General features: G+C 44.6%; 1 protein-coding gene across 3 annotated transcripts in view; it reads left to right on the top strand.

Moving 5' to 3' along the window:
• Positions 1-5,661: 5,661 nt before the first annotated feature.
• NEK3 (NIMA related kinase 3) overlaps positions 5,662-17,418 on the top strand; it is a 30,932-nt gene continuing 19,175 nt past the window's right edge. The window contains exons 1-7 of one of the 3 annotated variants that reach the window (XM_054015209.1): positions 5,662-5,680; positions 8,829-9,063; positions 10,081-10,174; positions 10,377-10,474; positions 13,711-13,794; positions 14,913-14,980; positions 15,102-15,188. In XM_054015209.1, the coding sequence (XP_053871184.1) occupies positions 8,947-9,063; positions 10,081-10,174; positions 10,377-10,474; positions 13,711-13,794; positions 14,913-14,980; positions 15,102-15,188 (548 nt within the window). In that variant the 5' untranslated portion in view covers positions 5,662-5,680; positions 8,829-8,946. Of the gene's footprint in view, positions 5,743-7,692; positions 7,713-8,828; positions 9,064-10,080; positions 10,175-10,376; positions 10,475-13,710; positions 13,795-14,912; positions 14,981-15,101; positions 15,189-17,418 lie in introns of those variants that run through there. The other 2 variants (XM_054015207.1, XM_054015208.1) reach the window with 2 other exon arrangements.

The following is a 17,418-nucleotide window of genomic DNA, read 5'->3' as shown; positions in this document are numbered from 1 at the left end:
GTTCTCTCTCAAAGGATGCTCCCCGAGTTCCGTGTCGAATGCCTTCCTGATATCATGGAAAAACCGCCTGTATTACACCTTTCCTCCATTCCCATTAGTCCACAGGGTCCATCTCAAGTTGCACAGAGACAGGGCCCGCTTAATTCTGATTGCCCCGGCGTGTTCCATAAGGACAAGGTACATCTGCGACCACACCCTGCCTTCCTTCCTAAGGTGGTGTCTGCCTTCCATGTCAACTAAGGCATCTTCCTTCTGGTCTTCTAGCCGAAGCCGCACGCTTCTCGGCGAGAACAACAGCTGAACTCCCTAGATGTTCGCAGGGCCCTCGCCTTTTACATCGAACAAACGAAACCTTTTAGGACGACCCAGCTGTTCGTAGCTGTGGCAGACTGGATGAAGGGCCTTCCGGTTTCCACCCAGTGCATCTCGTCCTGGATCACATCATGCATCTGTGTGTGCTATGACTTATCTGATGTCCCAACTACGCACCTTACCACCCACTCCACTCGGGCTAAAGCATCGTCCTCTGCCTTCCTGGCTCATGTACCCATACAGTAGATATGTAGGGCAACAACTTTGTCATCGGTGCATACCTTTGCTTCCCACTATGCAATCTGCCAGCAGTCAAGGGGTGACATGCGGCATTTGGCTCAGTGGTTCTGCACTCCATGACATCTCACTCCGACCCCACCTCCTAGGTAAGGCTTGGGAGTCACCTAATTAGAATCGATATGAGCAAGCACTCGAAGAAGAAAAGACTGTTACTCACCTTTGTAACTGTTGTTCTTCGAGATGTGTTGCTCGTATCCATTCTAAACCCGCCCTCCTTCCCCTCTGTTGGAGTAGTTGGCAAGAAGGAACTGAGGGAGCGCCATAAGGGCGCCACTCCAGGGGGCGCCTCAGCCGATTGAGTGTTGCTAGGGTAAAAAGTTTTCCAACGATCGTGCACACGGCGTGCGCACACACCTAATTAGAATGAATATGAGCAACACATCTCGAAGAACACCACTTACAAAGGTGAGTAACTGTCTTTTCTGCTCTTCCCCTCCCTCCTTCCCCGTCCCTCTTCAGGGACCTTACTCACAAGCAGATCCTTATACAGATGGTGCAATCGTTCCTTGCCATCGGGGCAGTGGAGGAGGTTCCTCAGGAACTACGGGGCAAGGGATTCTACTCATGATACTTCCTTATCATCCCCTAGGCAAAGGGGGGTCTCAGATGCATTTTAGACCTACGAGGACTCAACCAGTCCATGGTGAAGCTAAAGTTCCGCATGGTCTCCCTGAGCATGATCATACCTTCCCTAGATGCAGGAGACTTTTACGCCGCCCTCAATATGAAAAATGCGTACTTTCACATTGCCATTCATCTGGCCTACAGGCGTTTCCTGAGGTTTATCAATTCACAGTGCTCCCATTCGGCCTGCCGATAGCCCCCGAGTGTTCACCAAGTGCATGTCGGTTGTTGCGGCCTTTCTCTGCAAGAGACAGGTACAGGGATATCCCTACCTTGATGGCTGGCTGCTGTGGGGGCGCTCCAGGGAGCAGATGAAGTCCTAAATCCATTTGGTCAGAGACACCTTTGAGAGACTAGAACTCCTCCTCAACATGGACAAGTCAACACTGTCTCCAAACCAAAGAATAGAATTAAAGTGGGGACGTTGCTGGATTCTGTGCAGCCGAGAGCAATCCTCCTAGAGTCCAGATTTCAAACCATGACAGGCGCTATCCCACCACACCTGCAAGGGGCTGCCTGAGTCTCCTTGAGCACATGGCAGCCTGCACCTCTGTGGTCAGGCATGCCAGGCTGAGGTAACTCCACCCAGGCTCCCCTCAACTTATCTTCCAGGTCCGGACAGTTTGGCTTTGGTAGTGAAGGTACCAGAGCAAGTTCTAGAATCCCTTCAGTGGGGGCTAGATTCTCGCGTGGTTCGCTAAGGAGTCCCTTTCAGCACCCCTCATCCCTCCATGACCCTGGTAACAGATGCATGAGCTCTCGGCTAGGGGGCCCACCTAGGAGACCTATGGATGCAGGGTCAGTGGTCACAGACCAAGCTCTCACTTCATATCAACATCAAGGAGTTCAGAGCGGTGCAACTAGCCTGCCACGCTTTCCTGACCAGAATGCAGGGGCAGTGTGCGGCGGCAGTGCCGTAACAAGGGCGAGGCGAGTGAGACACTTGCCTCAGGCACACAAAGCCCGGGGGGCGCAGAAAGCGGTGGAGAAAGAGGGGGGGGGGAAGCTGCTGGCAGGCACAGAGATATTTATAACCCAGGTGATCTCCCCTCGGCCCTACCTGCCACTCCCGAGTGTCTCCCGGCCCCAACTTGCTCTCTTCCTTCCCCCCCCCCTCCATTCGAGGCCCCAGAGCAGAGCAGCTCCATGCTGCCTCCCTGCAGCAACTGCTGCTGCAGGGTCCTAGTGCCCCCCCCCCCCCATCTCGACTATCAGGGCAGACTGACTGTGAGCCTGCCCTTCCCCCTCAGACCCTTTCATTTTCCAATGGGACCTTCCAGCACCACAGGGGTCGTCGTCCCCCCTCCCCCCCCCCGCAGTCACTGCTCCTGCCCTACGCTGGGCAAGGAGGCAGCCCCATCTCTCACCCCCAGTGAGGCTATAGTCAGGGGCAACAGCAGGGGAGGAGGCGCACGCAGTGCCCCCTGGCACCCACCACAGGGGAGGTGAGGGTGATTCCTGGACCTCAGAGGGGCCCTAGGAGCACATGCAGTGACAGTGGTGGGGGTGAGTGTGCTGCTGGGGGGATGGGAAAGGGGGGCTCCTCCCCCAGAGCTTGCTGCTACCAGCAGGGAAAGGGCTGGGGGGAGTCCTCCTCTCTGGCCCCTGTCCTGGAGCAGCCTGCCTGCACCCCAAACTCATCCCCAGAGCTTTCACCCCCACACCGCACCCTCGGCCTGATCCCCTCCAGCATCCCAAACACCTTATCCCCAGTCCCAGCCAGAAAACCTCATTCCCCGTGCACTCCAACCTTCTGCCTTAGCCCTGAGCCCCTCCAGCACCCCAAACGCCTTATCCCCAGCCCCAGACAGAGCCCTCACCCCTACTCTTGCCCTGAGCCCCTCCCACACTCCAAACCCCTCATCTGCAGCCACAGCCCACTGCCCTCACCCCTGCACCCCATCCCTCTGCACCCCCTCCCATCCCCAAACTCCCTCCCAGAGCCTGCACCCCAATCTCTTGCCCCAGCCTAGGGCCTGCACCCCGGACCTCTTCCCTCACCCAAACTCCCTCCCAGAGCCTTGGGTGGGTGGGAAGGTGGAGTTTGGGCGGGGGCGGGTTCTGGGCACCACCAAAATTTCTACAAACCTGCTACCCCTGATCCTGCCCTGCAAACCTGAACTCCCAGCATTCTCAGGACATATGCTGATCCCTAGTGGCCACTGCTGATATCCAGCATCTTCCTCCTCTTAACCTGTGAGTCCCTCTCTGGATTGGAACTGGACTGGAACCAAAGACCATCTTGGAAGCAACATTACCAGCCCAAGCAGTCAAAAATCATGAGTTGACCTCCCAACGTCACAGACTCTACCACTGCCCCTTCATTCATTCTTCGGTGGCAATTCGGCGTCAGGCCCTTCCCTCCAAGAGGGACTGAGGGACCCGCAGCCGAAGAGCCAGCCCTGGGGGAGGGTGCAATTTTATATTCTTGCCTCGGGTGCAAAAATACCTAGTTAGGCTCTGTGCGGCGGTGATGACCAATAACACCATCGCCATGTTTTACATAAACAAGCAGGGTGGAGCCTGTTCCTCCCCTCTGTGTCGCGAAGCTCTCCAGCTTTGGGAATTCTGTATAGCCCACTCCATTCACCTGGAGATGTTCTATCTTCCAGGAGTGCGGAACGAGCTTGCAGACCACCTCAGCAGGTCGTTTTGCAACCACAAGTGGTCCATCCGTCCGGACGTCATACATTCCATCTTCCAAAGGTAGGGATTTCTTCAGGTAGATCTTTTTGCCACCAAGAGCACCAGGAAGTGTCCAACGTTCTGCTCTTTCCAGAAACTCAGCCTGGGCTCCATCTTGGACACGATCATGCTTCCCTGGGGAGGCTGCCTCATGTATGCCTTCCTCCTGATCCCACTTGTCCACAAAGTGCTCCTCAAGATCCACAGAGGTGATTCTGCTGGCCCCAGCGTGACCACGCCAACGTTAGTATACCACGCTTCTGGAGCTGTCTATGGACACCCTGATCACACTGCAGCTCAACCCTGATCTGTTCACACAGGACTACGGTCGCTTCCTTCATCCAGACCTCCAGTTCCTCCACCTCATGGCTTGGAAGCTTCATGGTTAAACCCTATAGAGCTCTAATGCTCAGAACAGGTGAGAGAGGTACTGCTTGGTAGCAGGAAACCTTCCACCAGAGCCACTTACCTAGCTAAGTGGAAAAGGTTCTCATTCTGCTCTGAGCACTGCCACCTCTGCCCCCTTCAAGCATCTATACCACTCATCCTTGACTATCTATTACACCTGAAACAGCAGGGGTTGGCAGGTTCATCCGTCAGGGTGCACCTTGTGGTCATCTTGGTGTTTCACCCAGGAGAGCTGGGGTGCTCTGTATTTGTCAATCCCATGGTAGGGCATGTCCTGAAGGGCAGGGAGAGACTATAGCCACATTCGCGATCTCAATCTAGTCTTCTTGGGGGTTAATGGTGGCCCTGTTGGAACCACTGGTGCCAGGCTCCCTTCTGTACCTCTTGTGGAAGGTGGCATTCCTAGTTGCCATTATATCAGCCAGGAGGGTGTCAGAGTTAAAAGCACTAACTTCCGACCCTCCCCCCCCATCTCATAACTTGTTCTTTGAGCTGTGTTGTTCACGTCCATTCCAATACCTATCCTCCTTTCCCCTCTGTTGGAGTAGCTGGCAAGAAGAAACTGAAGGGGGGGTTGGGTCAGCAGGGTCACATATTGAAAGCTATGAGGCGCCACTCCAGGGGGCTCCCTAACTGACCTGAGGAGAGCTGCTAAGGGAAAAGGTTTCCGATGACCGTGCATGTGGCGCATGCCCACCTGATTGGCATTGATGTGAACAACATATCTCAAAGAACAACAGTTACGAGAAGATGAGTAACCATTTCCCCCTATTCTTGAACAAGTAAATAAAGTTAGGTGACACAAAGAGGAGCAAAAAGCAAATCCCCAGCTCCAAGCATCCCCTTACTTCCCAACAGTTAAGTTAGATCTGAATTTTGTCATTTACGGTTGGGGGAGGAGGGGTGATAAAGCCCTAGACAGAGTGACTCTGACATTTGAGAAGCCCACCTCTGAATGGGCAGCAAGGTTGAGCTCTATCCAAAGGTACCTTGCAGAGTAGGGTGACAACAGGATGAGGGGTGTTCTGGGACAGACAGTTTGCTAGGGAACACCAGTGCCTCTCAAGCAGCAGGTGGCGCTGATGTCCTCTTACCTGACCGGGGGAAGACGTTAGACATCCAACCCTGTTCCCATGGCTGCTCTCTTGGATGCCAGCCCCAGCCCAAGGTACAGAAGAGCGTCAACAAAAATAACCCTCCCACGTGGTTTCCTTGGATGGCTTTTGTCCGCTAACCACAGAGATGACGCCGCAGCGTCCCACACCCATCTCATGACAGAGAGGAGAGGAGAGGCGGGGCCTGGCTCGGAGCTGGTGTTTGAGCGAGGCGGTCGGGCGGGGCAGCGCGGGAGGTGGGTCTGCGGCAGCCGCCGGCTCGGGGAGCTCCGCCGTGGTGGGGAGCGGCTCCAGCACGGTACGGAGCCCGCGGGGCCGCGCCTGGAGACGGAGAAAAGGCAGGGGCGGGGCGGCTGGGCCCGCGAGGGGGTGGGGACCCCGCCCTATGGCGTGCGGGCGCCGCCCCTCCAGGATTTAGCTGGAAGGGGCAAGAGCAGCCGCCAGCTCGCCCCAACCCCGGGGGAGGCTGGTGCAATCCCGTCCCGTGGCCGCACGGGGAGTTACTCTGCAAGAGCAGCTAATCCCGATGAACGTGGCGTGCACACGATTAGCCTGGAATTAGGAGTGCTTTGTTGTGGATTAGGATGAAGCGAATTCGGAATAGGGTGGTCTGGAATAAGAGCATCCACACATGGAGTTACCAGGAATGGTTAATCAGCTTTAAATTCATACCCTATTAATTTTCTTGCATAGCCAAGGCCCTAATCTATCTAGCCAGGGCGCAGGTCCCCTCGCTGTGCAGCTCTTCTCCACCTAGGCTTTCACAGACCTACTGTCCACACATTAATTCTCCTCATTCAGACTCTCTGCCCTAGGTCGGCATTGTTTCTATCTTTCATTTATACCCCTCAGAGCTAAAATAGGATGTGCTCTCCTTTCCTGGCTATGCATGCTGAGGAATTGATCTTTGACCCTCTCAAAGAGTAGACTGCACCTAAGACCATTTGTAGGTGTTAATCTACAACAGAACCTGGGAAGTCTTGGTTGAAAAACTTTGTCTAGTGAAAAGAAATGTATAATCAACAGAAAAAGACTTTTCTATACTAGAGAATGTATCCATTGTTGACAATGGGTGGAACTGAATAGCACTGGAATCTTTCATTGCAAACATAAGCAGGACAAAACTATATTAGGCACCTTCAGAAACTAGGTTTTAATTTTGTTCTGAGTAGCGCTCAGCTATGGTGGTTTCTGAACTGATGTTAAACATGGTTTGGTCTTGTCCATACTGTTCTGAGCACCAGTTTAGCTGTGTACAGTGCTGATGCCCATTGTTAGCAATGGATATTCTTCCTAATGTAGTTACAGCCTTATTATTCTATCCCCTTTCCTTCCTTCAGTGAGATCCTGTCTATCCTAGAGCTAACACTGGCACAACCTTACTAATATTAGCTGTGTTAGAAACTCTAGTGTAGATGGGCCACCAGCTGCCCTCACTGTTGCTGGCACTTTTTGATTATATTTGTTCTAAGCAGTTTGATGGAACAGTCCTTAAAATGCTGGTAGCTCATTTATGCTAAGGCTCCTGGCATTGCAAACCTGGTGGACATAAACTGGTGCTAGCTCTGGTGGGAAATTTCAGAAACCTTTCCTTAAGGTAGATGGGGTGTGAGAGTACTTTTGGCTGCATTCCCTTAACCTTTCAAACTTCTTACCCACTCATTATGATTAATGTTCTTTACATCTAAGTGAAATATCATTAGGGTTTTTGTTAAATCCTTCACAAAATTTACCCTTCATTTTGATTACCATTAGAGAAAGTTGACAGTAAGGGCTATAGCATATGAAATTTGTGTTGGTGTTTGGGATGTTTGCTACAACACAGTTCCTCTAGGATTAAAGGTGTTAATCAGAGTTGGCTGAGGCTCTACTGTACATGCAATTTCCTAGGACAACAAAATACAGTATTAGAGGAATCAAAATGTTTATAAGCTTTTCAGTTTGCTTAGGACAGCAAAAACCCAGGTTGTAACCCTAACCAAACAAGACAGAAAAGGGTAGTCATTCAATGAAGTTAAAGGAAAATTCAAGTGATATCAGAGTCCAAAAAGGGATCGTTGAGCAAGCATACGTTGTTACCATTTTATCATTAAATATTTACACAGGACCATGAGTGTGGATAGTGCAAAATTATAAAAAGACAGTTTAAGATGTAAATGGAGACATAGTGCATCAAGCAATGACAGCAAACAGCCTCTCTTTTTAAAAACAAAACCTCTTAATGTATTTTCAGAAGATGAACTCAGAATTGATGGAGCAGGAGAGAAGGTTAGCAGTGGAAGGTGTTCTAGGTTCTTCTCATCACTTGTGTAACCTTGGGTGACACTTAGCTGACTTGTTCTTCAATTTGCCCTCTCTAAATAATGGGGTCTGATTTATCATTTGATGATATTGCCACTGGAATTAAGAATCTTAAGCCTAAGAGGGGAGTGAATAAGGGAAACCTCTTTGCCTCTTCTGCTGAAAATGTGAATATGTTATTTTGAGTAGTTTTGGTGTTAGAGGTTTCTATTCTGAAAGTTACACTAAGATGAAATACATGTAACGTACCTTTTGTACTGTTGTGAGATCTGTTTTGACTGTAACCCATTCTTTTTATTGTTTATCACACATCCTATGACTTGATCCTTAATTTTTGGATTTTTTATTTTAAAATGATAGATTTACTATTCATTCTCTGAACAAGCATGAATTGAATCTTTTTATTAAGACACACTATTAACCTGCTAAGGCCTCTAAATTTACTTTCCTTATTGGGAGATAAATATTATTTGTCAAACCATGCATGCACACACGTGCATGTGTGCGCACTCACACACACCATCCTACAGGCTTGATGAATAATATTTATCTCCCAATAAAGAAAGTAAATATAGCAGCTTAACAGGTTAATCATAGTGTCTTAATAAAAAGTTCCAATTCATATATATATAATCTATTAGTGGGGTATGAAGGCCATCCAAAATAAATTCCACTAACTCTTTATAAACACACAGCACCACCATGTATTTTGCTTATGCCAAGTATTTTTCATATCCCTGTGCATGTAAACCTGGCTGCTTGGGACTATGAATCCAGCTGCGAAGATGCAGGTAGAGGAAGATGATGAATAAGAGCAACATCTAGCACTTTACAGGAGTACTATGGAGATTACTTCATGTTTTCAGAGTGTTTTGAGAGTTCTGATTATAAGATGCAATAGATGTACAAAGTATTACTATAGTATGAGTTTGCTTTGTAGTAAAATTTTCTGAAAACCTTATTCTTAGTAAAGTCGTAATAGCATTTAAAAAAAAATCATTTTTGTGGCAATTCTGAGCAGTTGTCATTGCCATCGTGTTATAATTATATATTTTTGTTATTTTGCCATTTTCTCTCACACAGATAATGTTAACCAAAAATACAGCTTTCCAAAAATTAACTGAGTTCATTATATAGTTTGGAAGAAATCCTTGTGAAATATAACATTTAAGGAAACGTATAAGATTTGGGCTTACAAACAATGGAAGAATACACTGTGTTAAAAGTACTTGGAGAGGGATCCTTTGGGAGAGCTCTTTTAGTTTTTTGTAAGAGTAGTGACCAGAAATATGCAATGAAGGAAATAAGACTTCCCAAGGTAAGTGTTTACGCTCTCCTTCTTTGTATTTGTTATCTTAATTCTGTAACTGCCTTTTAAAAACTCACTATACCCTCCAACAGGGGCAGGCTAAGACTATTCTTGAGAAAGTGCAACATTTCAGAACTTAGGCCCAGATCCTTCAAAGGTATTTTGGTGTCTGACTCCTAGAGTTAGGCACCTAAATACCTTTGAGAATCTGGGCCTTAGCCAGCCCAGTGCTGAGTGCCTTCACTGGGAGATAAGGGTCTTGAGAATCTTACAGGATCTGGCCTTTAATAAGTACTGCAGGACTGAGGATGTTACTGGTAACCAGTAAAGACTGACCAGCATCACATTTGTGGCTGAAGATTAGAATTATGGCACCTGGAAAGTTATATAGAGTTAAATCCTGGTTCTACTTGAAGTCAATGGCAAAACTCCCATTGACTTCACTGGGGACAGGATTTCACTACAAAGAGGAAGTAGTCAGGTTGTCATCATTGTTTGTTGCTGAAATTCAATTATTTCAAATTACTTGCTTTTCATTCAGCTATCCAAGAAAGCTCAAAATTATTTTTCACAGAGGCTTTGGTTATACCCTGATTAAAGTTAAGTTTATACTAAGGCACATTCAAATAATCTGATATAAGCTCTGATAGACCTTAAACTGTTTCAGAGCTAGGAAGTTCTGCTTCATTACCTAGTTCTGCAGTGGTCCGAATAGAAAATCATAAAGTGATGTAGCAAGGTACCCTATCTATTCAAAAAAGCATACAGAATGGCTCTAAAATACTTATATTCTCTAGAGATACAATTCTGGGAAGTTTATTTTGTGTGCTATTTTTCACTTATTGATTTTACAATAATGGATGGAGTTTTAAAGTTTCTAAATGAATGGCTTTTTAAAGCAGTTGAAGAAAATAAATTGAAAGCTAGTGCTTCAGAAGTAATTCTGGTTTTGAAAATGACATGTAGTATATGTAAAGATTTATTATTGCAACATTTGTATAATTGTACTTATCAATGTGTTTTCAGTCTCCATCTGATGTACAGAGCTCTAGGAAGGAAGCTATTCTGTTGGCTAAAATGAAACACCCAAATATTGTTGCCTATAAGGAATCATTTGAAGGTAAATATATAGGTTTTCAGAATGTATCTATTTGCATTATTTAGACTGAAAGCTCTTGCAAGCTTTTGGTGGGGCCTGGATTTTTTTTCTTTAAACTGTATTTCTGTAAAATACATAGCATTTGTTGGTGCTATATAATAACAATGATACATTTAGCATGCTAATGAAATTACTAATTCATCTTAAATTATTTAAAATTTAGCTGATGGACATCTGTATATAGTGATGGAATACTGTGATGATGGAGATCTAATGCAAAAGATTAAATATCAAAGAGGAAAGTTGTTTCCTGAAGATACGGTAAGAAAAATAAACTAATTAAAGCCAGCCACATAAGAATACTTTTGAATGTGAACTGATGATCATCAAATGATGTATATTGAAAATGAGCAGGATGTTAGATAACTGACCTGCCAGGTAGTTGAAGGGTGTTCGAAATATGCCCTTACCTCAGACAATACTAAGGATGTGACGCCACTGTTTTCTTCTGGTGCTACTCCCCAAAAAGCAGCACTAACCATGGTACTTTGGAGAGTGGTGGCAACATGTCAGACAACTACTACACCAAGTGTGGCAACCTTGATTGTCAAAAGAACAGGAGTACTTGTGGCACCTTAGAGATTAACAAATTTATTTGAGCATAAGCTTTTGTGGGCTACATCCCACTTCATCGGATGCATAGAATGGAACATATAGTGAGGAGATATATATACATACAGAGAACATGAAAAGGTTGGAGTTGCCCAACCAACTCTAAGAGGCTAATTAATTAAGATGAGCTATTGTCAGCAGGGGGGGGGGGAATCTTTGTAGTGGTAATCAAGATAGCCCATTACAGACAGTTTGACAAGAAGGTGTGAGGACACTTAACATGGGGAAATAGATTCAATGTGTGTAATGGCTCAGCTATTCCCAGTCTCTATTTAAGTCTAAATTGATGGTATCTAGTTTGCATATTAATTCAAGTTCAGCAGTTTCTCGTTGGAGTCTGTTTTTGAAGCTTTTCTGTTACAAAATTGTCACCTTTAAGTCTGTCTGAAATGGGCTATCTTGGGTAGGGTGGGACAATTTCAGTAATAACAAGATAAACCTGAGTTATTTGAGAGACACTGTACATAGACAACATACATACTGTGTAAAACATGGTGAGATCTGTATTTTTGCTGCCAAGTATATAATGAAGAGTTTAAAATAAAATCTAAAGGACCGTGAAGTAAAGTTCTGAGGTTGTATTGCAAATGAACAGTGAGTGAAACACTCTGTGATACAAGTGGAGGTATCCACATGGTCAAATACTAACTTAATATAAAGTAGTGAAATATATAATCCCCACCCAAATTTATTTACACTTTGTTGATTTATAATGACTAATATTTTCCATTCTGGAGCCATCTTTTTAGTTAAAACTAGAGGGGCAGGAAATGTTGACCTAATTCAGTAGTTAGATTGGCTGAGCAGCCCTAAGAGCCCTGCAAAGTACATTTAAAGTATGTTTTACTCTTCTTAAAAATATAGTGTCTAGTTTACAGTTTGAATATTCTCATTTAACTATACAATTATAATTGAAGTGCCTGTAAAATGGCTTTCAGAAACAAGATTCTTTGACTGTCCAGCTTTATTTATACTAACAGTGAGTGTTTTACTTGCCATATTGAAATGTCACATATCTTAGTAGTTAAATCTTTACGCTGTCTAATGGGAGGTCACTAGAGCTGTCAAGCAATTAAAATAATTAATCGCACGATTAAACAATAATAGAATACCATTTATTTAAATATTTTTGGATATTTTCTACATTTTCAAATATAGTTATTTGAATTACAACACAAAATACAAAGTGTACAGTGCTCACTTTATATTATTTTTTGATTACAAATATTAGCACTGTAAAAAACAAAAGAAATAGTATTGTTCAATTAACCTAATACAAGTACTCTAATGCAATCTCTTTATCATGAAAGTTGAATTTACAAATGTAGAATTGTGTACCAAAAATAACTTCATGCAAAAACAAAAGAATGTAAAACTTTAGATTCTACACGTCCACTCAGTCCTACTTCTTGTTCAGCCAATCAAGTTTGTTTATATTTACAGGAGATAATGCTGCCTGCTTATTATTTACAATGTCACCTGAAAGTGAGAACAGGCATTCGCATGACACATTTGTAGCCAGCATTGAAAGGTATTTACATGCTAGATATGCTAAACATTTATATGCCCATTCATGCTTCGGCCACCATTCCAGAGGACATGCTTCCATGCTGATAATGCTCGTTTAAAAACAACCAACATTAATTAAATTTGTGACTGAACTCCTTGGGGGAGAATTATATGTCTCCTGCTCTGTTTTACCCGCATTCTGCCATATATTTCATGTTATAACAGTCTTGGATGATGGCCCAGCACATATTGCTCGTTTTAAGAACACTTTCACTGCAGATCTGACAAAACACAAAGAAGGTACCAATGTGAGATTTCTAAAGATAGCTATAGCACTCGACCCAAGGTTTAAGAATCTGAAGTGCCTTCCAAAATCTGAGAGGGAGGAGGTTTGGAACATGCTTTCAAGAAGAGCTAAGAGCAACACTCCAATGCGGAAACTTCAGAACCCGAACTACCAGAAAAGAAAATCAACCTTCTGCTGGTGGCATCTGACTCAGATAATGAAAATGAATGTGCGTTCGTCAGCACCACTTTGGATCGTTATCGAGCAGAACCCGTCATCAGCATGGACGCACGCCCTCTGGAATGGTCGTTGAAGCATGAAGGGACATATGACTCTTTAGTGCATCTGGCACGTAAATATCTTGTGATGCCGGCTACAACAGTGCCATCCGAACGCCTGTTCTCACTTTCAGGTGACATTGTAAACAAGAAGCGGGCAACATTATCTCCTGTAAATGTAAACAAACTTGTTTTTCTGAGCCATTGGCTGAACAAGAAGTAGGACTGAGTGGACTTGTAGGCTCTAAAGTTTTACATTGTTTTGTTTTTGAGTGCAGTTATGTAACAAAAAAAAATCTACATTGGTAAGTTCAACTTTCATGATAAAGAGATTGCACTACAGTACTTATATAAGGTGAATTGAAAAATACTGTTTCTTTTGTTTATCATTTTTGTAGTGCAAATATTTGTAATAAAATAATATAAAGTGAACACTGTACACTTTGTATATTTTGTGTTGTAATTGAAATCAATATATTTGAAAATGTAGAAAAACATCCAAAATATTTAATAAATTTCAATTGGTATTCTATTGTTGAACAGTGCAATTAAAAGTGCGATTAATCACAAAGAATTTTTATAATCGCGATTAATTTTTTTGAGTTAATTGCGTGAGTTAACTGCGATTAATCAACAGCCCTAGAGGTCACCTTAAATTTATGCCTGATTTACTTTTAATTCCCATCTTGGGTGGTTGTCGACACTGTTAACTTTTTTGTTCTTTGCTGTGTCTTATAATTTTTCATTCCACCAATAAAGTTCATATAACACATGCATTTGTATTGTCATAACTTTTTAGTCACTTTTTTCAGATACTTCACTGGTTTGTACAGATGTGCTTGGGAGTGAAGCACATTCATGACAGACGTGTGTTGCATAGAGATATCAAGTCCAAGGTAATTAGAATAACTTTAATAGCTGATATTACAAGTTGCCAACAGTCCTCTTCCACTTGGGATATCTAATTCCCTGAGTGCTGTGGTTCATTTTAAATTCTTTATCCCAGCGTGAGAGTATTAGACTAATCGAACTATCAGGATTATAACTCATTTAAATGAAAGTGTGGTCTCAAAGTAGCTGCAGGCTTAATATCTATCATTTTGCTTCTATTCGCGAATCCTTGATGATAGCAACTTGCTTGTGGCTAGTTGCAGGCAATTTAAATTTAAGGGAAGGCATAAAAATGGAGGGGCTGGAATGACAAACATTATACATATCTTGCCTTTCATCTTCTCTGTTAACCATTCCCAGATAGTAGTTATCAGTGGTTCACAGTCCTGCTGGTAGTACATAACGAGTGGGGTCCTGCAGGGATCAGTTCTGGGTCAGGTTCTGTTCAATATCTTCATCAGTGATTTAGGTAATGGCATAGAGAGTATACTTATAAAGTTTGCAAGAAGGGCGGCCAGCACGTCCCTCGGCCCGTGCCGCTTCCTGCAACCCCCATTGGCCTGGAGCAGTGAACCGCGGCCACTGGGAGCCGCGATCGGCCGAATCTGCAGACGCGGCAGGTAAGCAAACAGGCCCGGCCTGCCAGGGGCTTTCCCTGAACAAGCAGCGACCCTAGTTTGAGAACCACTGGTCTAGATAATACTTAGTCCTGCCACAAGTGCAGGGAACTGGACTAGAGGTCCTCTCGAGGTCCCTTCCAGTGCTGTGATTCTATGATTACTCTCTAAAAGAAAGTTAGCAATTCAGAAAGAGGTATGGGATAGTGGTTTGAGTACAGAACTGGGATGCAGAATTCCTGAACTCTAATTCTACCTTTGCTACTGACTCTGGCCTTGGGTAAGCCACTTAACCTTTCAATTTCCCCTGTAAATTAAGGATAATTCTTACCTTCCTTGCAGAGGGAATATGAGGATTCATTTTGGTACAGTGAAGATAAAACCTCTATCTGTAGCCTTTCTGAAGTGTCCATCACTATATTATCTATATAGTGTGCAATGCAGAAACATTTGTTAGAAAACAATTCTTAAGTACATTCATTCTTACTCCTTATTTTGCATTGCAGAATATTTTTCTCACTCAAAATGGAAAAGTAAAATTGGGAGATTTTGGATCTGCACGTCTTCTTACAAAGTATGTAGATATTGCCCCTGGATTCAGTGATCTAAACTATATATTTTTTTACCATTGCTTAAATATTACAGAAAGCTTATGTCATTGCTTTTCATATGGCTTTTCTTTTTTCTTTGGCAAGTCCAATGGCATATGCTTGTACATATGTAGGAACTCCTTATTACGTACCTCCAGAAATATGGGAAAACTTGCCATACAACAACAAAAGGTAGGCACTTAATCAGTGATCAAAAGACGATGCATTATTGTAATATAATATTTAATACTTGTGCTACAGATTGCCTTGGTGACCAATCCATGTATCAGGAAGACTCAGGTTTAGAGCTTGTTCTTGTAGAGTTTGGGAGTATTTTGGAGGTGATTATCTCAATTTTCAGATGGAAAGGCCTAGGTTACACCTCACTTGAATAGCTTCAAGTGCAGTACTATCCAACCCAAAAGTTCAAAGATCACGAGACAGACCCCCTCCAGATTATTAGAATTTGTTTTAAAGATGAGATTGTGTTTCTCGATCTGTCTTTTGATTTTTGAACTCCCCCAGCCCACCCCCATTGTGGGTGTGTGACAATTAGTGTTACCAGCTCTTCCAAATTCATCCTTGCCCATTCTAGGAGCTCTCACTGGTTGATTGATGGTGCAGAGCTTCCAGCTTCTTCACAAACCCCAAAATTTTAATGAATTCTGTGCCCCCTTTGGAGTTTGGGGGGCATATCTGCCTGTCCCCGAGCCCAGCAATGAATTATGTACAGTAGAACCTCAAAGATATGAACACCAGAGTTCCGGATTTACCAGTCAACTGGACACCCTCTGGAACCAGAAATAATCAGGCAGCAGCACAGACACAAAAAAACCCCTCAAAACCAGCGCTCTCCTCGTAGCTAGAGCCCCGGGGCAGAAGCTGGGAACAACTGCAGGGCTGAAGTCCCAAGCCCTTGTGCTCCCTGCGAGGCTGAAACCGGGAGTGGAGTCACGGGGCTGAAGCCTCGAGCCCCAGCACTCCCCCCAGATCTAAAGCCCTGGGCCCTAGTGCTCCCAAGGGTCAGAAGCCCTGACTCCCCCGCCTCCCCCCTGCCCCCGTGGCTGCAGCCCCAACCCTCCCCTGCGGCTGCTGCCCCAAACACCCCCTGCAGTGGATGAAGTCCGTAATGTCTTGTTCAGAGTTATGGACGTTTCAGAGTTACGGACAACCTCCATTCCCGAGGTGTTCGTAACTTTGAGGTTCTACTGTAGTCCCCAGTCCTCACATCAGCTTTTCTTCTTCAGACCAGACATCTGCCATTTGCCTCTCATTGCACCTCTGCTCCTCCTGCAGCTCCAAGCGTTTTTTTTTAGCCCCCTCTGCCAGGCCTGGGGGTGGGGGGTGCAGCTCCATGGTTCTTTCCATCTCTTTTCCCATGTCAAGAACAGAGAGCAGACGGATCTATTTTTCACAGGGAGGGAGGGGGAAGCAGGACTGTCTTGAGCCTCTGGGTTCTATCTGCTCCTCCCTCCTCCCCTTATGAGAATAGTGTCAGTTGTTGACTTCTTGATGGGAGAACTCTGCATGTTTCCTGAAGCAACCCTCACTGAGTGCTCTTCCCCAGGAGGTGGGAAAATGGGGAAGGCAGCCAATTAAAGGGGGATTTCTGCAGGCCTGAGATAAGCTCCAGCAGTGGTCAGAATTGCTACTTGTGACAGTTGGCAATGCTGCAAATGGCTGATGTATTATGAAACAGCCTGGTGGGAGAGTGCCTGCCTATGCTGGCTGCAGTGTGTGCGCCACAATGAGTATGAGTAAATTTTGCTGCACAAAGTCAGTCAGGAAAAATGCTACTAACAAAAAATGAACTCCCACTGTAGATTGGCTATCACTACTTATCGATGAGTTTTCTTGGTCTGTTTCCTGATCAGGTAGGGTAAGCAAGAGTCTTTACTTTCATTACCTAAAAAGATAAACACGTAGTCTTATTCTGGGAGGATGTAGTCCAGACTAGTAAGTGGCTGTGTCACTGCCTGCCCTGAAATTCTAGTTGCCTTAAATTCTCTGCTGCTGTAGCTCACAGCCTGGACACCGACAGCCAGCAGACAAACATACTGAGTGTCTTTGTGTTAAGCATCTCTGGCTCAGCACTCTAATTCCAGTAGTCTGCTTGTTACATCCCAGCCCCACTCTGATATCCATCAGCTTTGGTTACTACTAACCAGGTGACTCCAACACACTCTGAGTCTCAGATTTTCCCCAAACCGTGTGCTTGGCAATGTCCAGCCCTTTCCTGAACCATTCAGAGGAATAATAAGGTTTGTTTGCTCCTTTAAAGAGACAAAATGCACAGCTTGTCACTTTAACTGGTGATAACAGTCACTTTAATTCAAACACAGAGCAGGGTTGGTTTAGATTAAAAGTAAAACAAATGTATTAACAAAAGGAGATAAGATTTTAAGTGAGTTCAAATATAAAG

Source organism: Malaclemys terrapin, chromosome 1 (genome assembly GCF_027887155.1).
Source record: "Malaclemys terrapin pileata isolate rMalTer1 chromosome 1, rMalTer1.hap1, whole genome shotgun sequence".
Taxonomy (NCBI): Eukaryota; Metazoa; Chordata; order Testudines; family Emydidae; genus Malaclemys; species Malaclemys terrapin.
Note: the sequence above shows the minus strand (reverse complement) of the source record. Positions and strands in the feature narration are given on the sequence as shown.